This window comes from Charadrius vociferus, unplaced genomic scaffold (assembly GCF_000708025.1).
Source record: "Charadrius vociferus isolate BGI_N301 unplaced genomic scaffold, ASM70802v2 scaffold82, whole genome shotgun sequence".
Lineage (NCBI taxonomy): Eukaryota > Metazoa > Chordata > Aves > Charadriiformes > Charadriidae > Charadrius > Charadrius vociferus.
The window spans coordinates 2836822-2856477 of record NW_009647401.1 but is presented as its reverse complement, the minus strand read 5'-3'; the positions used below and the strand labels follow the sequence as shown (position 1 = coordinate 2856477).

The window sequence follows — 19656 nt, the reverse complement described above, 5'->3', positions numbered from 1 at the left end:
CTGCTAGACTGATTCACCCAGGGGTTGGGGTAGGGGTGGGGGTCGGCGTCCCGGCCCCGCCACCTCCCTGGAACCGGCTCCCGGTGCTCCTCCTTCCCACGACGCCCGCTGCATCTTCCCAGGGAGCCCTGGAGCCTGAAGGATGGGACTAGCAAATAACAGGTGGAGTGGTCCCCTGCCCTCCATTTTCCAGGAGCTTTATTGCCCCAAATTGTTGGTAATTGAGGGTTAAACATTTGCTTGAGTACCCTCTTGGTAGTGCGGAGAGGGTTAAGGTGCTTGATTTACTATAAACATATACGTGACAGACTCTTATCCGATGGTGGGGTGGTGGTGTTATTTTTTTTTCTTTTTTTTTTTTTTCTTTCTGTAAAATGTCAGCCATTTCCTGATGAGCGTGGTGGTGGTGAATTTCACACCTTTTTTCTTCTCTGTGTGGAAACCTGGGTGTTAATGGTACTGGAGCAGGTCGGTTTTATAAGGAATGAGGCTGTCTCTTAGAGCAGAGGGAAAAGAGAGGAAGGGAGAGGAGGTGAAGAAAGGGATCCAAGGAAACTGCTACTTTCAACAGGCATTAGTTGGATTATTTCGCACTATTTTTATTCAGGGCATGTAAACGTAACATTTGATAAGTGCATTTTTTTCCCCTATGAAATGTTGGAGCTCAGTTTAGAGATCAGCATAAAAAAATAATCTTCTCTCTTAATTTCACAGTGAAATTTAGCACTGCAACATCTGAAGATGGAAAATTGGTCGGTTGATCAAGTCTGCAACTGGTTGAGACAGAGAAATTTAGGAGAACTAGTTCCTAAGTTTCGTGGTAAGCATTTTTGTTGTTTGTGTGGGTTTTGTTTAGTATTTATTTCTGTGCCTTTAATTGGTGCTGCCTACCTTGTTTTGGGGCATGTATATGTATGCTAACTTCAGAATTTTATAGAAATTTATTAGGGTGTGAACTGACATAGATCTGATAAATCAAAAATAAGTGTGCTGATTTATTATGAAGTCTCTGAGAAATGCTGGGGGATGAGATTAAGCCTGTATACAAATATATACACCTCAAATCAGAGCTGGCAGTTTAAAAGGCTTGACAGGGCCTATTTTATATTGTATAAATCTTCTGAAATAATGCAACTGTAGTGTGTAAATGTTTTATGTCTGAGTATATAAACACCCTACAAAAGAGTGCATGAGAAACTGTTATGTGAACGGGCTATTTGTTGTGTGCTCTCTTAAAAAGCCTGCTGTCCTTCATTAATAATTAACAGTCTGCTGTAGTCTAAGCAAGGCCTGATTTAAAGCATTAAAACAGTAAGCTCACTGCTTCTGTATGTTTCAAACTTGGCTTTTTGTTAGGGGAAGGTTTCTGGCCAGGCACTAGGACTCCTGGAGCTGCTTGGAAAAGGACAGTAGCTAAAACATCATGTTTTTAGCAGTTGAAGAAGACCATCAGCAGTAGAAAGCATCGTTGCCTTTGACCTGTCCTCTGTCATCTTGTTTTTCAGGCATGTGGAATGTTACTGTAACTATAAAGTTATTTTACAGTAATTCTTTAATCCCCTTCAATCTGCAGAAGAAGAAGTAAGTGGAGCAGCTCTTCTGGCTCTTAATGATCGTATGGTGCAGCAGCTGGTGAAAAAGATTGGGCACCAGGCAGTGCTGATGGACCTGATTCATAAATACCAGCAACAGAAGAGTGGGCTGGAATCCCTCACATACTCTTGTGAAACAGCTTCTCCAAAACTTCCAGAAGTAATCAGTGGGTGAGTTTGTGCATGGCACAGAAAATAACAGTCTGAGTATAGTTGTATTCTTTTCATAGCATTTTAAAACTGGCATTTACTAGCTCTTCAGCTGTAACTGGTTTTTATACTTTGGATATCTCTAACAACATGTGAAATGGAAAATAAGGTTATTACCTTGTGGTTTTAAACAAGGCATCAGCATTCCTGAACAACATCATTAATTAATTTAAACTGCTCTTCATTTCCACTTCTAGGACCTAGTTTTCATTTGGATGAAACATCATCAAGCTTTCGCTATAGCTAAAATTTTCTGTATTTGTGATATTAAGCTTTTGAAGCGGTTACTTCTAAAGTCTTGGAGTAAAATCATGATTTAGCCAGAGATAATGTTTGTTTTACAGGTGTATTTAAATTCAGTCTCTCAAAGGAAGCTCTGAATTTGATCTAGGTGTTAGCATTTAATAATTCCCATTTGTGTGGAACTAGATAGTTTTTTAGAAAACATTCCATAGAGATTGTCTTCACTGAGTATGTTGTGGCTCTTGGTTGAGTAGGTTTCTTTTTTGGTCTGTTTCTTTGTGGGTTTTTTTTGTTTGTTTGGTTTTGGTTTTTTGTTTATTATTAGGGGGGCAGAGGTTATTTGTGGGGGTTTTTGCTTGGGTGTTTTGGTGTGGGCTGGTTGGGGTTTTTGGGTTGGTTGATTGATGTGATTCCCCTCTATCCCTCCCTTCCATTTTGCTCTATTGTAAGTCTTGCAGGATTATTTTTTCTGGAAGTCTTGGCTGAGGAGAGACATCCTGAGCTCTCAGAGTGATCTCTTCTAAGGCCAAGAATCCTGACAGTAGAAGATGGCTTGCCATGGATGCAAAATGCTCTGTTTCGCAGGAAAGGACTCTAGCGCTAAGCCTGCATTAGTACACAGTAGTAGCAGATCTGTAGAGCATTCTCTGTGGCATTTGCTCTCATCCGAAAGGAGTCCTGGTTGTGCACCCTGAGATGACTCCACAGCGCAAACCAAAGCATGGTAAATGGTGATGACTGAGTAATTTCTAACCAAATTGTACTCATGAGCAGAAGTAAAACAGTCACATAGATACATCTTCTTGTCCTTGTCGAAGTATTTATGAAGCTCCTTGGGTAAATGGTCCTACATCGTTGGAGGGAAGAGGGGTGCAGGAAGAAGGTAATGTCACCACATGTATGATTTGTCATAGACCTGAAGTATGCAATCACAGCCAGTCTTGGATCTCTGCACCAGGGTCCTGCCTCACTTGATTCATAGGAAGCTCCCTCTTTGGAGGTAGAACAGGTGTCTGGTGTGAAGACTACTGTATGTGGGCCCTGTACTTCATCCAAAGTGTGGCAGATACATAGTGATTTCAGCGGGGGGGCTCAGAAGAAAACATGTCCTTATGCTTAGGGCAGTTTGAATGCTGCTTTGGATACTTAGATTTCATCCTTGACTTTGTCAGGGATGTTTGGCTAGACTGCAGCTCAGGTGTGACTGTTCCCCGTGTACTTCTCACATCCTGCAAGTTGGGCCTTACTGTCTCACAAAGAGCATGCACTTGCAGTAGTGTGAGGGCACAGCTTTTTCTGTGAAGTTCTGCAGACTCAAAAAAAATAAAAATAAGTCAAATGCTGGAAATTTCAAATATTAGTGAATATAATTTACCTTAAATCTCTCCCTACCTAGTCTTCTTGCCTGGAAAATAAGATGCTGGTGTTCCTCTATTTACCATGAAGTTAAGTAAATAAGCTACTGTTTCTGGAACATTTTTCTGTGTCAGAGTCAGGAACCACAGAATAAAACTCAAACAGGTTTAAGAAATGCATTCAGTCATGTATATGAGGATGAGTAAAAAATCAAGTTATTCTATGCAGTTTGGGGAATAGAGTGATGAAAAAGCTCCTACAGTAAAAACAGTATTTGTTATAAAACTAAAAGCTGTATCCTTATACGCAGGTAGCAGTAACTCTTCATTTCTTAACTCTGAAGTGCTTATCTTAGTGATGTAGTTTGAAATGATTTTGTCTGTTCAGTATATCTTGAACAAAATCCTGTAAGAATAACTTATTTTGACCTAATTCAAGGACTCATGACTAGAATAAAGTGTACAAGACACTGTTTTGAAGTAATGTAATTTTTTCTTTTTTGTAATCTGCTTTGACACAGAAGAACAGAATATGTGACAAAACCAAAAAATTCATAGATCCACAATATATGTGAAGAGAACTCATGTTTCCTCTGTTGCTTAGTGATGTTAGGCTGAATTGCAGTCGTGGTCGCACGAGCAAAGTCACCGCACTAAAGTTCAGTTAGTAGCATCCCTAGCTGAGTGTGTGGTCCCACAGTGGCAGGGGAGAGCTGTGAAAACTCAGTCTGAGTGATCCTAGCCCTTCCCCTGTGGTGCTTGAGCCCAGGTGAAAACCAATCCCCTTTTCTATCTTGCAGAATTATTTCTCAGCCAGGCTGGTTCCCAGAACTAGCTCACCGTGCCAGTACCAGTGGCAGAGTGGAGAAGGCCTTGCTCAGCCAAAGGGGCAGGGGAGAAAGCAGCACCATAGCAGTTGTCTTCTGGGTCAGCTGAAACCGCTGTGGAGCTTCCAAGAGCTGCCAGCAGTATTTCCCTATTGTATTTCTCGCATGAATGTATCTCCAGTGCTTGTTGGTGTACTCCTGGCTGGCCATCTCTTTATCCTGGTGCCCTTATCATGTCTTCTAACTGCGTGAGTTGTGCTTAGCTCACCTCTCTGCTCATATAGGGGGGCTTTTACTATAAATGCTGTTAGTAGGGCAAGGCTTGATAGAAGGTTGGTTCATGAATTGGTTAAAACTTGGCAAACGTTAGTATCACTTCCAATAATAGCCTTTCACATGTGAGTGTAGCTGAGGCTTGAACAGTTTATCAAACATCTAACATCTTTGGAGTTCAGAGGCTCTGAAGAGATGAGGTACAGAAAGGAAGCTGTGCCATCCCAAAAAAAGACTTCCAGTTGTCATAACTTTGGGGAGGCTTAGTTCTTCAATGCATGTTTACATTACCCTAAGCCTGGTCCTAGTAAGTCTCAGCAAGGCTTCAGCACCAGTGCTTGCAATAGTGAAACTTCTGATAATGTCACCTTAGTGGCCTCATTAAGAACATTTTTGTGCTGTTTCCTAATTGATTCAGTTAGAAGGTGGAGAGCCTGTTGGTAGGGTGAAGTGAATCTGTGTTTGATGTTGACAGACATCTGGTTGCACACAATGTGCTAACATTGAACAATGCCTCTAATCGTGTTCCGTGTTCCCCGGTTCTCAAGAGATGTAGCTGTGGTTTTGAGTGAGCAAAGCCTAATTGATTATGGCAAAAATTACAAACCCAGGGACGAATGGAGCCTCTAGCATCTGGCTAGCAAAGTACAGCTTTGTTACCAACATTTCTTGTTGTCTGTGGGTCAAAAAATGGTTGATGACTGCTGTGAATTCTTGGCAGCATAGTAGTACTCCCTATCTTACCTCTGCCTTTCCCCCGGTGCAGGGTAAAACTGTTGATGTTGGCTTCTACAAGCAAAGGGTGATGAAGAAATGGCTGGAAAATAAGGAAGGAGAGAGTTAGATGCACAGATTAAATGGGCAGCAGTGGTTTGAACTGGCACACAGATAGTGAAGTGGGTGTCTGGAGTTTTTGGTGCTACAGACAGGCTAGAGTTGGTGCAAATAGCCAGGAACAGCAGGATGTGAGACCAGGTGGCATTCACTAAGCCCTCTCAGGGATCTTCTTGAGTGGTTGGAGAAATGTAAACCCGACCCAAATGTTCAAGATAGGCTTAACCCTCAGAAAAAATGCATGTTCAAGACTCTAGTTGAATAGAAACCACCTTACAATATGGTCAATGTTCCCCTGCCCTTGCATGTTGTAAAGGTTAGTTATTCCCAGAGATTAGGGGACGCCAAGCTGAAGATGGCAATTTTCCTGCAATGCCGAGAAGATGTATTTTTCTGGGTTTTGCAACTGTAGTAATTAGAATATCACTAGGCAATATTATTTACAGTTTTCCTTTTAACTTGTCAGAGTTTGATAATTGAACTGAGAGATAGATTAAGAGACATCAGCATCATGTAAAATCATGACTATTCAATATGTTAATTTTTCTCCTTTTCTATTTCTGCCACTGGTATTTTAAAACCCTAAAATACCTTTTTTCTATACGCTGCACAAAACTTGACAGTGAAAGCCTTTTTTGTTTGTTTGTTTCAGGGCTATTGACAGACAAATGTTAAATTCTTCTGGTCCTGGGGAACAGAAAAAATATCTGTGCTCAACTGAAAATGCAGAAGGACTAATTGATCACAGAGTGCTAAAGCAAAAGTGAGTTGATAATACATTTACTAGATTTTCCTTACCTTTTAGAAATGAAATAAACACTTCTCTTTACATTAAGACTGAACAGATTGTTTATAAAAAGAGTTCCTAATTATTGGAGGATGGGTTCAAGTATATTTAGAAAACAGCAGGAGCAGAAATGTATTAGTATTCGACTGAATGCAATTGTCAAATGGTTTTTTTTCTGCTCGCTATCCTCAGTCCTTGCTCACTATCTCGTGTTGCCTCTTTCAGAGGGCAAGGTGCAAGTTTGTCTTTATTTATCTGTTTTTTAAAACTCCTCTTTTAAAGATGTGTTTTCAACAGGAATCTGGCAAATTAATCATTACACAGTGGAATATGGCTACATAAAAATATCGTGTGCTTGAGGCACCTTAAATATAGCACTTGGGAAGGTAGGCATGCTGGTTCCATTTGCGCATTCCTTTTCCTTGAGTATCAAAATGTGTCATCTTAAGAAAACTGGAGGCAAGGGGAGGAGGTTTTGTTGTGTTGTGTTTCGGTGGTGTTTTTTTTTCTTTTTCCTACACGAGCTTTTCCCCTTTGAGATGGGCAGTCCATGTTGCAGGAGTCCCCTTCCTCTTTCAAGACAATTGTTTTCTTGTTTACAAAGCTTTCTTTGCTGCTCATTACCCCTCTCTATTCCTACGTGCTATAATTTCTCCCCCATAGAGGTGACTGATGGCTTCACCATCTCTCTGATATTCTGAGATAAGGGAAGGTCTTTCTGTAAAATTGTCTATTTTATCACTTTTAAAAAGTAACAAGGAGTTTGGGATAAGGCTGTCTGGGAACAGAGGAGAGGGCTTAGTGAATCACATAGTTAACAGTTTTAAAATAAAGTCCCTCTATGAGCTTCAAAAGAACAAAAAAACCCCCAAACCTAAAGATCCTGTCAGCATCGTCACCAATGAAACAAACCCAAATCACTTAAAATCCTCGCAACAAACCATTAAAATGATCTTGCAAGTATGGTTTTTAGTCTGTATTACTAAAGGATGCTTATTTTTAATTAATGATGATCAATTTGCCTTGTGCTGTATAAAGAGTTTTAAATGGGCTGTGTGAATCAATTTAACCCAGAATGGACTGGTTTCAGGAAATGTTCTCAGCAAATGTTGTCAGTAGTAGCTTTCAAAGGCCCATAATGGCTTGCTAAGGGAAAGCGACTGCAAAAGAGCAGTACCAGTTCACCCTGGGGGCAAAGAAGGGGAAGTCTGCTACTCTAAATGGAAGTGCCCCTTCTTGGTGAAGTAGTAGATCCCCTAAAAATCACTGGAGCTGTGATGATTTGTAGTCTTGAAGACCTGAGTAAATTTTATGAGGGCTTCTCTTTGAAGGTCTGATGGGAAGCTGGGAAATGTCTTTCTCCAAAACAGCTGTTTTAACCAAGACTGAGGACGGAACTGAACAGCTCTTGCATCCATTAACTGCTGCATTAGGATAATCCTTAGCTATATAATATTTTTGGAGGTGAATCCTGCTGTTAGATATGTCTATGACTTGACCCACACCGATCAATGCGATGTTACAGAGTTTGGGTTCAATATTTTGAAGGTTTTTTCCTTTTCTTCCTGCCTTCGTTACCCTACAGTACTCACTTACTGGCTTTTCAACCACTGATGGAAAATTCTAATGTTTTATATGCTTGAGGGGGCTATGCTGGCTATAAGTAGGTTATGAAGGGTTGAACAAAACATTTGTTTTAGAAATTTGGTTATGGAAACAGAAAAAGTTGCTTTGACTACAACGCAATGATAGATTCTTAGCCTAGAGTATATAAGTAACTTCCCTGTCTATTCTGCTAATATACTTACGTTGAAAGCTGGGTGGGTGAGTGCATTGGTTGGTAGGTTGTTTTTTTTGTTTTTCACTCAATTTCCAGTCTATGGATTTATGTGTCATGGTGAAAAGTGGTTTTTCACATCAGATTAATGGTGGCTATTTTTTGTATTTTGGCATAATGCTAATCTGACATTTCTGTTACATCAAGTAGTGGTGTTTTTTTTTCCCATGGCTTTAAATTTGGAATGTTTAAAGTCTGTGCATGTGTTTCTCCTGCCCAGTTTCTCATGTTGACTAGTGGGGAAAGGGAAGCTGTAATAATATAGGGAGGTGGCTCTGCAAATAAAACACTCAGGACTGTCTTATTCTGAATAGGAAGGAGGGTAGGTACCCATTTCTCTTCAGCCAGGCCAGATTTGGAAAAGCAGCTAAAAACAATGACAACTTCCACTTTTTTTTTTTTAGTGGGGGTTCCCACCTCACCCATTTATTTAGTGGCAGAGCGGGTCATATAAGCACTTCTAGAGTCAATTCTGCCAGGGGTTGGTTTAATTCAGTGGTGGTGTTGGTTTAAATGTACAGTTCAAATGGTTAATATTTGGCCAGGGTTACACTTGTAGCTTCTTGTCTTCTCATTTATCCCATCTGAAAGGACTCCTCTTTGTGCTGCTCCGCCCCCCCCCAGGCCCATGCAACTACAGCTTCAATAGCTGACGTGGTTTTGCCTGACATGAATTTGTGGGTGCTTTTATTGATTATTAATGCTGGTGAACTGGCTCAAAGTTTCTCTGTGTCTTTCCTGTGTAGATAGTCCTAACAACTGTGTGAAATACTCTTCTGTATTACTAAATAATACAAAAATATAAAAGAAGACTGTTTAAACACAAAAATAAAGAGTAAGTTGGTGCAGCAATTATATAACTTTATTTTTTGTGTGTTGAAATTGTGCATACCTATAACCAGATAAGGTTTGCGGATTATTTCAATAGAATAACTTTTTGCTAGCAACTACAGAAGTAAAACCAGCCAGTCTTTTTGTTAATCTCCTAAGAAGATTAATCTTGAAGCAGTGCTTTTCTGTGAAGACAATAAGATAGCTGCGGAGGATGATTCAATAAATGCATTTCCCCTATACCTGCTTTTCTGTATCAGAGTACCAGCGGTTTGATGACTCCTGGCAGCCTGGTGTTTATCTTGTTGCTAGGACAGAGGCTGTCGTTGCTTGTAAATACCTGACACCGCTGTGAAAAACCAACCTTTTATTGGCTGGTTTATATGTCCTGTCTGCCTTTCCTCAAGGTGTTTGTTTATCAAATGACATCCCTAACATATCCCTTCCTCACTCTTTTTTTAGCTGTTTTCCTTCAGGAGTGATGTCCTGGTACAGGTTTATTTGTACATTTATTCTTTCTATAAAAACGTGTTCTATGGCTCTTGAGTGCTCTGTAGCAGATTTACTGTCTGAACACCTTGAAGTAATTTGCTCAGAGCAGGCTTATGTGCACAAGCAGGATAACAGATCTGGCCAGCCTTGACAGCCTTGAACTTCTCTGTCTGCTGCAAATTTGGAAGACGTGGTCAGTGCTCAATTAAACCTGGGCCTGCTAAGCGTTCATATACCAGTATAGCCATTGCCAGCGTTGACAGTATATTGGTACCGGTGCCCACATAAATTTGGGCTGATACCAAGGACAATGAGTTGGAATATTTATTTTAAAATAAACTTGGCTCCCGTCTCCGAGGTGGCCGTACTGGCCTGCATGGTGGCAAACCACCGCTCATCCGTCGGCTCAGTGAAGCCAGTTTGCCGGCTGCAGGCCTGCTTGAGGTCGGGCACCTGCCAGCGGGCACTAGTGCAACTTTTGAACGAGTACCACCCCGCTGATAGGGCCTGGAGGTGAGCAGAGCACTGAGTCACATCGAAGATGCCATATATCTCCTTAGCTAGGACAGTCTTGCATCTAGTTGGGTCGCGCTGCAGGCAATTGCACTGACTGCTGGGTAGCTGCACCTCGGGCATGTTTTAGTTTTGACACGTCATTCTGCTAATGATCTTTACAGAGCTCCTTCCTTCGTTTCCCCATTACCCACACATCAATACCATTGGTCTATGTTTAATGATGTGTTTTATCAGAAACACATTTATGCTTGTGCTTTAAAAAGAAGAAAAGAAAAGGAAAAAAAAAAAGAGGCGCTAGCCTGAAAAATTGTTGCTTAGTCAATTGTTTCAGATGATTTTGCTCCCCGTATACAGGAGACGAAACCTTACTTTTATATGTATACATACATACACATATGCAACTACAGTCCTACAAAGAAAATCTTAGCTGGACTGTGCCTCTTTATAACTTAAGAGTTTCTTAGTTTCTCTGCAGAAACCTTATTGTTGATATCATCAGAATTATTTCTAGTGGATGTGATGATCTTTTTTTCAGTTAGTTCGTACAGACATGAAAAGAAGCCATAAAAAAACCCCACATGTTGAGTCTTTGACAATGATCAGTGGTAGAAGAAAAGAAGTACTGTCTGTTTATTCCGTGCAGAAGTACAGATATCAGATGCTCCCTTTGATTATACCTCTATGACAACTAATGTTTAGGAATTCTGAAACCACAAATTGCATCCAGCCCATTATTTTTAACAGTGAGTGACTGAATTTTTCTTCTATAAATTTGTCTCAATGCTTCTGAAGCTATTTATTGTTTCAGTAGTAGATTCCTGTGTTCAATGATGTATCATAATAGAAAAATAACCTCTTTTTTATTTTAGTGATTCCTTATAATTTCACTTCAATTGTTACTTCACCTTCATAAAACCGTTATATCTATGGGGTTTGGTTTGTGTAGAGTTTGGGGGAGATTCTTTAAATTTAGGTTGTCAATTTATGTGCTTGTGAGAATTTCTGCTACTCTTTTTTTTTCATCATTTCATGTCTTTTTCATTGCAGCAGGAAGCTTAAGAATGCTACCTTAAATAAAACTACAATAATCACAATAATATATTTCTCTGTGCTTGTTGCCTCAGTATTTTGGAAGTCAAGGCAACTGGACTCATGGTTTTGGAGCATTTATGGTCAGCAGAGCTGAATTTACTGTTACGGTGCCGTGAGTCTTCCACAAAAGTTTGCAGGGAAAAGAAATTATTAAATCTCCGTTCTTCCACACCAGAAATAAGCAGTGTCTTACAAATGACTTGCGGGAGATACTCACTGCATTGCCTTGTTAAGGTCTAGCAAAGTCATAAAAACAACAACAACAAAAACCCCCGAATACATAAAATTCTTTGGATACAGCATAACACATCTTACAGGGGTGAATACAGATAAACCCTGTTTCTTTAAAGTGGCCTGATTTAGCTGGCAGTTCTGTCAGTCAGATTCCCCAAGGAGCACTTTCTCTCCCCCGTCTGTAACCTACAGCTGCTGCCCTCGTATGAGATGGAAGTGCGGAGCCTTCGCTTACGTGATGCAGCTCCTCAGAATGGAAACTGTCAAAAAATCTTGACTCCCTTTAGAAGAGGGTTGTGTTTGCATCTCGCAAACTTTCTTTAAAGCTGATTAATTTTGTCTGTAACTTCGTGATTGTACTGAACCTGATGATTTCTGTAGGGAGGGTACCTCAGGGAAAGCTGAAACTGTAGCTGCTCTGGGAAATGGGCAGCTATGGTGTGTCTGTCAGCTCCCACGTACAAGCCTTGCTGTGGGTAACTTCTTGTTCAGTCTAAAGGATGCCTGCCCCTACATTTAATGGGAACAGAAAAAGTAAGAGACATCACCAAGGACGGGGTAGGCTGCAAATCCCCGGCTCTAGGGAATAACTGGGAAACTGTGCATTTGTGCTGGAAAGTAGGAAATCGCAGTGAAGCACATGAAAAGAAAGGCATGCGAATCTTTCAGGCACTGATCTCAGAACTATGAATAGAAAAGAGTGCCCTGTTTTATCCTACTATTGAGAGGGGGGAAAAGAGCTTCTTTTGATATTTAATAATCTGTCATCATTTCTTCCTTTTGATGGAAACAGCCTTTACAACCTTAAATATTGTCATACAGTTGAAAGCATATGTGTGTTAGGGAAAAGGAACATTTTCTACAGCTTCAGCTCCTTCCTTCATGTCTGCAAGTTCCAGGTTTTCTTTTCTCTTCTTTTTCTTCCTTGGCTTTGCAGATGTGGACTCTTTTCCAGCCTACAAATCTTCTGGCAGGTGTCTCTTGCTGATGTTTGGTGTAGACACGTGAAAGGCTAGACCTTCACTTGTGAAAAACGGGAATGGATGAGGCTCCAGCCATGTGCTGAGGGCTATTGATGTGCTGAATGTGGAAACTCATTGGCGTCAGAAAGATTCTGCTCAACTGCAACATCCTCTGAGTTACTGGGACCTAAGCTGATACAAGATGTAGCAATGGGTACCATGGACTCATGGACTTTAGTAAAGTAGACAATAAGAAAAGCACGTGGCACACAGCCTGTTTATGTGTGTGCTCAGTTGGCCTTTAAGTCACTTCTTTTCTTCAGTGAACTAAATAGATGCAGGAAACTGATCCTTCTTACCAGTATGCTCAGAAGTTTAAAATGACAAAATCCTGTGTTCTCGTATTTGAACCTCTTTCTAGGTATCTACTGCACTTTGCACAGCTATCTTGATTATGCTGTCTATGTTGATGTCACGATTATTTTTACTGACTTATTACAGCTAATTCAGTCAGCCCTGTCTCTCTGTGTGAGGTTGCACGGGACACTGAGCGTGGGACTGTGCTGCTCTGTTCACTCACCACTCTTCACTCCAGTGCAGTCTAAAACCTTAATTGAATGATCTGGGTGATGCTGCAACTGTGTAAAATCTTTACCTTTTTGGCAGTAAACCAAGATATTCCCTGGGATTAGGAATACCAGGGGTTATATAATTCAAACAGGTAAACTTTTTGGTTTTGTTTGGTTTGTTTTGGGGGTTTTGGGTGGGTTTTTTTTTGCCAGCTGAAGGAGACAAATGGCTTCCCCCAAAACAATGTTATTCTATAGTTCCGTGTCTCACTAAACATGCTGTGTGTGAGCAGTGTAAAGCTGTAATGGAGCCAAAGAACGAAATAGCTGTATGACACAGTGCTGTGAGTTAGTACAGTAAGTCAAGCGGTCATCCACAAAAGCTGAGTGCTCGAAAGCTCTGTGATTAGTTGTGTCCTTGCTGAGGATATGCTTCTCAGGGTGCGGTTCCATATTGCAGCTGACATAAAGAGACGGGTTTGCTTCATCTGCACTGGTATTTGTTTCACCTTATGGGGAACCATTCTGGGGACCTGAACAATGAGAAAACTAAACCAAGAAGAAAAATGAAGAATTTCATCACTGTAGCTCCTTGAAGTAACTTGCTGCAGGGTTAGAGGCTTCCCAGTATGAGTAAAAAAGGGGTAGAGAGATGTGACAGTGGGGGGAGAGAGGGGCTGACATTTGGCAGCAGCTAGCTGTCAGACTGATTTAACTGCACCATCAGATGTCTTAAGAATTGAGAGAAAAGAAAAGATATAGGAATTTGTATTTTGGGATCTTGATCTTATCTCTGTGTCTCGGGTTAGCTAGAAGACCAGAGAGGGATGGTTAGAAACAGGCTACACTCGTTTGTACCTAAACCCCTAACTGTAACATGGTTCCCCACAATCAAGAAAGGTTGTGGCTATATGCATAAATCCCAGTGTACATACAGTTTAACTGCATTGTTCCTTTAGTTACACAAGTTTGCATGTGAGGCTTTCTGGGGATAAAGTTTAGTGTGGAGTTGTGTCTCTTTTCAAACAAACCTGTATTTCATTGTAAAATATTACTGCACATATTTAACATGGCTGCCTAACAGCAATGATTTCAGCAAAAGCTAGTAAAATATTTAATCTATTGCACCATGGAGACTAAAGGAATTTTTGGATCTTGTTTGGACAGCAAGGAAGTATTTTCTGTGTTGGGTAAGGCTGAAGAGAGATGGAATTTGGAGTATTTTTGTTGTACAGGCAAATGCGAAGGGAGTGGTGGAGGGGAGAGTTACCATGCCTCTGTGGCTATTAGCCATCCCATCTCCGAGCAAATTTTATTTTCTTCAAGGAAATGAGTACAGTTCAGTTTGCCTGAACTGAACCTGCTAAACCATTCCACTTTTCGAAATGGTAATTCAACGTCACTGGTATTAGCAACAACAGGAATGTCAGTGCTGCTCAGCTACAAATTACTGCACGTTTTAAACTTCTGTACTTTTGGAGCTAGTTTAAATGACAGCATGTGGAAAATAGTATGTCGTAACTTGCAGCCTGTCTGCTACATCACGTTCATCTGTAAAGTTTGTGAAAGTACAGATTTCAAACTTATAGGCTCCTCATTGATGCTACATTGAACATCTGCACTTTATTTGCAAAGGAGGGATTTCCAAGTGATTTCAGAATCTGGGTTGGATTTTATTTTCCCATTTGTATATTAATTTGTCACCAAAAAAGGACATGAATGTGTCTGTGTGGATATGTTTGTCACTTCTCATGCAGCTTTTCCTTCTTTTGAGACTGCAAAGTACTAATAGAAATTCACTACAGCTTGCAACTACTGTTAACCATCTGTGTCCCGTAAAATCTGGTGAGCTTGGAGAGACAGCAGCCCTGGCCATTTTGTACCTGTTTTGCATGGGGAAACAGTAGCGCTGTGAGTACTGCTACTGCTGTTAATATGTCTACGAGGATCAGATGATGGTAGTCAATTTTTTAATTTTTTTTATTTCCAGCACAGTATCACAATTTGCAATAGTGCTGGTGTTGGCAAAGTTAAATCATGGCTGTAGAGCTTTTACTAGCGTGGAAGCTAGCAACTTACATTAAAAGATGCCAAGATGGTGTGGCAGCATAACCAGGTCAACAAGGTTATGAGAGTTATAAGCTAATCTACTCAAGAAGGTATTGAGGCTATAATTAATGCTATAGGGGCCCAAAATAATCTGCCTCCCAGATATATAGTAATCTTTCAAAGTGGTATAAGCTAAGCTATTGCAAATGCCCAGCCATTGGTATTGCATCTGATTTTGCCAGCCTAAAGCTATTGGTTACTGTGGGATTTTTTTTACATCCTTATCTGAAAGAGGCTGGATAGCAAAACCTCCCAATAAAGACCTTGCTAAAACTCTTCACAGCTCTTATTTATGTACCTAGCTCTTGTTTATAGGCTGCTGTGGAGACCTTTAGGACTGAAAACTTGTGTGTGTTGACTGGACTGAAGTCTAGCAGTATTTTCCTCCATAACTTTCATAGACTCAAAAGCTAGTGCAGCTTGGCAGGGCCACTCGAGCATGCCTGGTCCAGCCACATGTGTCTGTGTGGGAGCTTTCACCTACCAAGTGGGGGTTCCTAACTTGACACATATACAGTACAGATTTCAACAACTATGGTAACTATCTTAATTCCCTTCATAGTTAGTGGAGAGAAATAGATGAGAGAGAACATCTGGTCTGATTTACATGTCTTCCAGTTGTTCTGTCACCCTTCAGTGGTGCTTATGTCTCCTCGGTGAATATAAAGGGAGTGCAGATAATTAATTTGGACATAGATATCTGTATGTTTATACCATGTAAGCATCTACATTTGTCATCTATACTGATAGCATTTTATTTTAAGAATTCTTTTAAAATTCTGGTAGTTGTTTCCAAATTGCAGAGAGCAATTTAAACTAAAGCAAACATAAATTTGTGATACCACATACATAACAGGACTCTTTAGATGTCTTTGGCACCTCTCATTTGAAATTTCTTTGTTGGGTCTGGACTACTATGGTTGGGAAGCTGTCTAGTGCTGCCAGAGCCACTCCCACTTTTAAGTGGCTCTTGATTGACCTCCAGCTTAATTTATCTCTACTTCTCCCTGTGTTCCTTTGGAATTAGGGTTTGGCAGGCTCTCTGGAGGTCAAAAGCATTTGGCTAGGCAGTGGTGATACCCTGCCTCAGGCTCACCCCAGCTGGGGTGTGACATCTGTAAACAGTGCTGATGGTCTTCTTGGGATCAGAGCTGCGGGTACTTCGGGCTGCGTCTGCTTTATCTCCAGCCATGTGCTGATGATAACTGCCTTCATCCCTTCCCTGCTTTCCCCTTTGGGAGGACAGTCTTAGCTAATGTTGTGTATAGTATTTTATTCAATTAAGCTGTTCAGCTTACTTTCACAAGTAAGTTAGCAGAACTGGTAGGAAACACACTATAAATGATGACAGATAAAGTTATTTTGCAACAGTAGCTAGTCCCCAGTGACTTCCTCCGCTCTGCCTTCTGCTTTCAGTTAGTGACCACCTTCTAGCATCTGCTGATTAAAACATTTCACAACTGACATCTGGTTTTAACCCCATATGTTTTGATTGCAGCTTTTGTGGGTATTCTTTATGTAGAAACCAAGAAAGCAAGCCTTGAATTTCTATTGCAATAACTCCTTTGTGTTGATTTTTTGCTTGGTTTTTTTTTTTTTTCCTTCTTGCTTGCATTCCCCTGGAAGAAGGACCTGATCATGATGACATAATCTTTTCTTTTACAGAAAAAATCTGAAATCATTTTTTGCAAGATACAAGACGTTGCAATGGACAAGTTCTTATGCTTTACCAGACTTCCCTTACGATGTCAAGTGCCTATTGGCAGAAAAAAAATGCCCCGATCACAGTATGAGAATAAGGATTATTGAATTTTTACAAGCGGACATGACAAAATACCTACAAGGATCACTGTGAGTAAACATTGTTAGATTTATCTGGGGGCATTACCAATTGGCTGCAGAAGTAAATTTTCAAATGGGTGTAAAGCCATTCCCTTTAATATGCTTGCTTAAATAGGGGAGACTAAGCTTGAAGCAACAGGAAGACTTCATGCAAACCTTAAAGCTGTTCCCTTTGTTATTTGGAGGCCTTGGAAATAGTCAGTTTAATGTATATCAGTATATACTCCAGACAGTGTCTGATACTGTCTGGAATACCAACTATTTCTTTTACATCTCTGTCTTGTTTGCACAGGTATCCCAACAGTCAGCAATACAACATTGTTGTCAATGCTCTGCTGCAGGCGTACCCGTTCCTTGATGAAGATGGGAATGGCTTTGTAAGTATTGTAATGGTTATAAATAAGTAGTGTTGTAATGGTTGTAAATAAGTATTTTGATGGTTGGACTTGATGATCTTAAAGGTCCCTGCCAACCTAGATGATTCTGTGATTCTATAAAGAGTCCTCCATCTTGAAAAATGCAGGTGAGGTCTTCTTTCACGTAATCAATCACAAGAAAATAACCTAGTGCAGAGGAAATCAGTATCGATTTCTTATATACTGGCTCTATTCAGAGCTATAAGCTTCACTTTGATTTGTTTGGCGAATCATATTCTTATTTCATTATATTAATTAAAGATTAATCCAGTTATAGCCATTCCTCAAAGCCACTGTGACCTCATGCAGACCTGTACATGAAATCCCTGGTTGCTTGTTGGGTGCAGTTTCTTTCTGGATTGATTTCTCCCAAAGGATAAATTTAAGTAAAAGTGACTTATTTTTGCTTTTAAAAACAAAGAAGCCTGTATGAGGACTAACATATGAGGACTGATGCTCTTGCAGTGCACTATGATCACTTTTGTGTTAGGTTTCTAGCTGCAGCATGCAGTAATACTCCTGGCTTAGGTATGTCAGGAATCTAGGCCTAATTAAAAATATTTAAAAACCCTCGTTGGGATCTCAGTGGGGACATAACAGAAAGCAGTGGAAGGAGATGACTTAAATTTGAACTACATTTTTTCACTCTTGTGACCCAGAATACATATCCGTAGTCTCAGAGGACAATGTTCACCTTTTGACTTCACATCATTGCTTTGCCATGTGATACTTTTATAGACTCTTGTAAAAGCTTGTGGGACTCAGTGGGGTTTGTTAGCTTTAAACGTATATAAATATATATCCTGTGTGCAGTTACTGCAGAAAGCAAAATAATTTTGAGAATAAAAAAAAAGTGGGGATTAAGGAATGGCTATTCTAGTTTTCCCCTGAGCCCAGGCATTGTAGGAGGGAAGGGACTAAAGAAAAACACATTTCAGAGAGGAGAGAGGGAGCAGAAGGATCAGAGAGCAACAGTCCACCCTTATTTTTAATCAGGATTCCTCTGTGAATACCCCAGTGGGGGTCCCAGGTCGGGGTCCTGGGTAATGCTGTGGCTTCATCTGGCTCCCTTTGTGAAGGGGAGCTGGAATGATGCTCCGGGTGGGTCCGAAGACCTTTCTACAGCCTTTAGCTTTTTAAAACTGTTTTTAAACAGAGGTTCTTAAACTAGGTTTTCAAAGGGCTTTCATTGCAGCAGGACCGTAGACTGAATGAAACGACTTATAACTCTATTCTTTAGGAAATGTCTTATTGCTGCCCAGATTGGTCCTGGAATTGGTGCTGGCAGAAGTTAGGTGGTGGGGTAGAGACTTCAGAGTTGTTGCTCTTTCTCTTTTGATACGTCTCTCATGCTTACGAGAAAGCATATCTGGAAGAAACCACCATAAGTACGTGAGGAAGCTGGAATGAGCAGTTTGCAGTATTGCTGGTCTAACGCCTCTGAGCCAGCCCCTCCCGTCGCTTGAGGCAGGAAAAATGCACTAAAGGTGCATATCTGTATACTTAAGTTTGGAGGAGGGGGTGAGGATGAATTACTATTTTTATTGTCCCTACTGTTAGACATTATGTTCTTCCTTCATGATCATAAAGGCTATAAATACTTCTTTTTTTCTCGCTGTGAGATAGTTGTGTGTTACAACAGCAAAGGCTTAAAACAAACGCTGCAACATATGCACAGCTACTTAACATGAGGCTTGCAGTAAAAACTGAATTCATATGCCTTTAAGAAACAAATGAACAGCAACAAAAAAATGGCTAACCACCATTCTTTTATCTTTTCTGAGAAAAAAGTGTGTTTGGCAGCTTAAAGTGTAGGTTTTTCTTTTAAAATTGCCTCAGGCTAACACGGATCTATAAGAATTACTGCTTCTTGTTCCTGGTAACAGTATTGAATCACAGGTCTTGTAAGATGTAAAATATTACGTATCAAGAGGTTTTGAATGCCTTAAATTTGTTTATCTATAATAATTAGACAGTTATTACAATTTTTGAATAGTACATTGAAAGTATTTAAGAAAACTATCATCAATAAATTCAGAGGCAAAGCAGAAAGCTCTTTATTTGGGGACTGATAGCTAAATGTAGATAACCCCCTCTTTTTGGTGTGTTTGTAAGGCTGGAGAAAGGGACACACCGAACATGACAATTCAACTGGGCAGGCCTTGGAGAATAATGGTTTCCAGGACTAGTTAAAGTTAGCTGAGTTTATTTAGAATACCAACAGACATGTTTTCAGATACTCGGACTTTTAATTTCTTGTCAAAGTTACAGGAAAAAGAAATAGTTGCATGCATTTCAAAGAACAAAAATGCTGAACATACTTTGGAGCCTTACGATCCCTCTGGTGTGCTGGAGCTCAGTTCTCCCATAGGGTGTTTTCCTCACTGCTGCGCAAAATGCTCTATCCCACTGTATTGTAAACGACATTAATGTATTGCTCTTTACTTATTGCTGTGCTATGTCTCAATGCTTAAAAGGAAAGCAGTTGCTTACCCTTTGGGGTGGAGGAGCAGCCGCAGCATTTGCTGGGGTCTGCAGACGGCTGCAGTAGTTCTTCACGAGATGCCCTGAGAAGGACTGTCCGTGGTGTGATTTTATTTTTAACCCACGAGTCTTATGGTTTGGAGCGCTTCAG

At 40.4% G+C, this 19656-nt stretch overlaps 1 protein-coding gene across 1 annotated transcript in view; it reads left to right on the top strand.

Annotated features, from left to right (window-relative positions):
* Positions 1–741: 741 nt before the first annotated feature.
* SAMD3 (sterile alpha motif domain containing 3) overlaps positions 742–19656 on the top strand; it is a 42304-nt gene continuing 23389 nt past the window's right edge. Inside the window, exons 1-4 of the mRNA XM_009880159.1 lie at positions 742–820; positions 1574–1763; positions 16429–16614; positions 16898–16982. Coding sequence (XP_009878461.1) covers positions 742–820; positions 1574–1763; positions 16429–16614; positions 16898–16982 — 540 coding nt within the window. The remainder of the gene's footprint in view (positions 821–1573; positions 1764–16428; positions 16615–16897; positions 16983–19656) is intronic.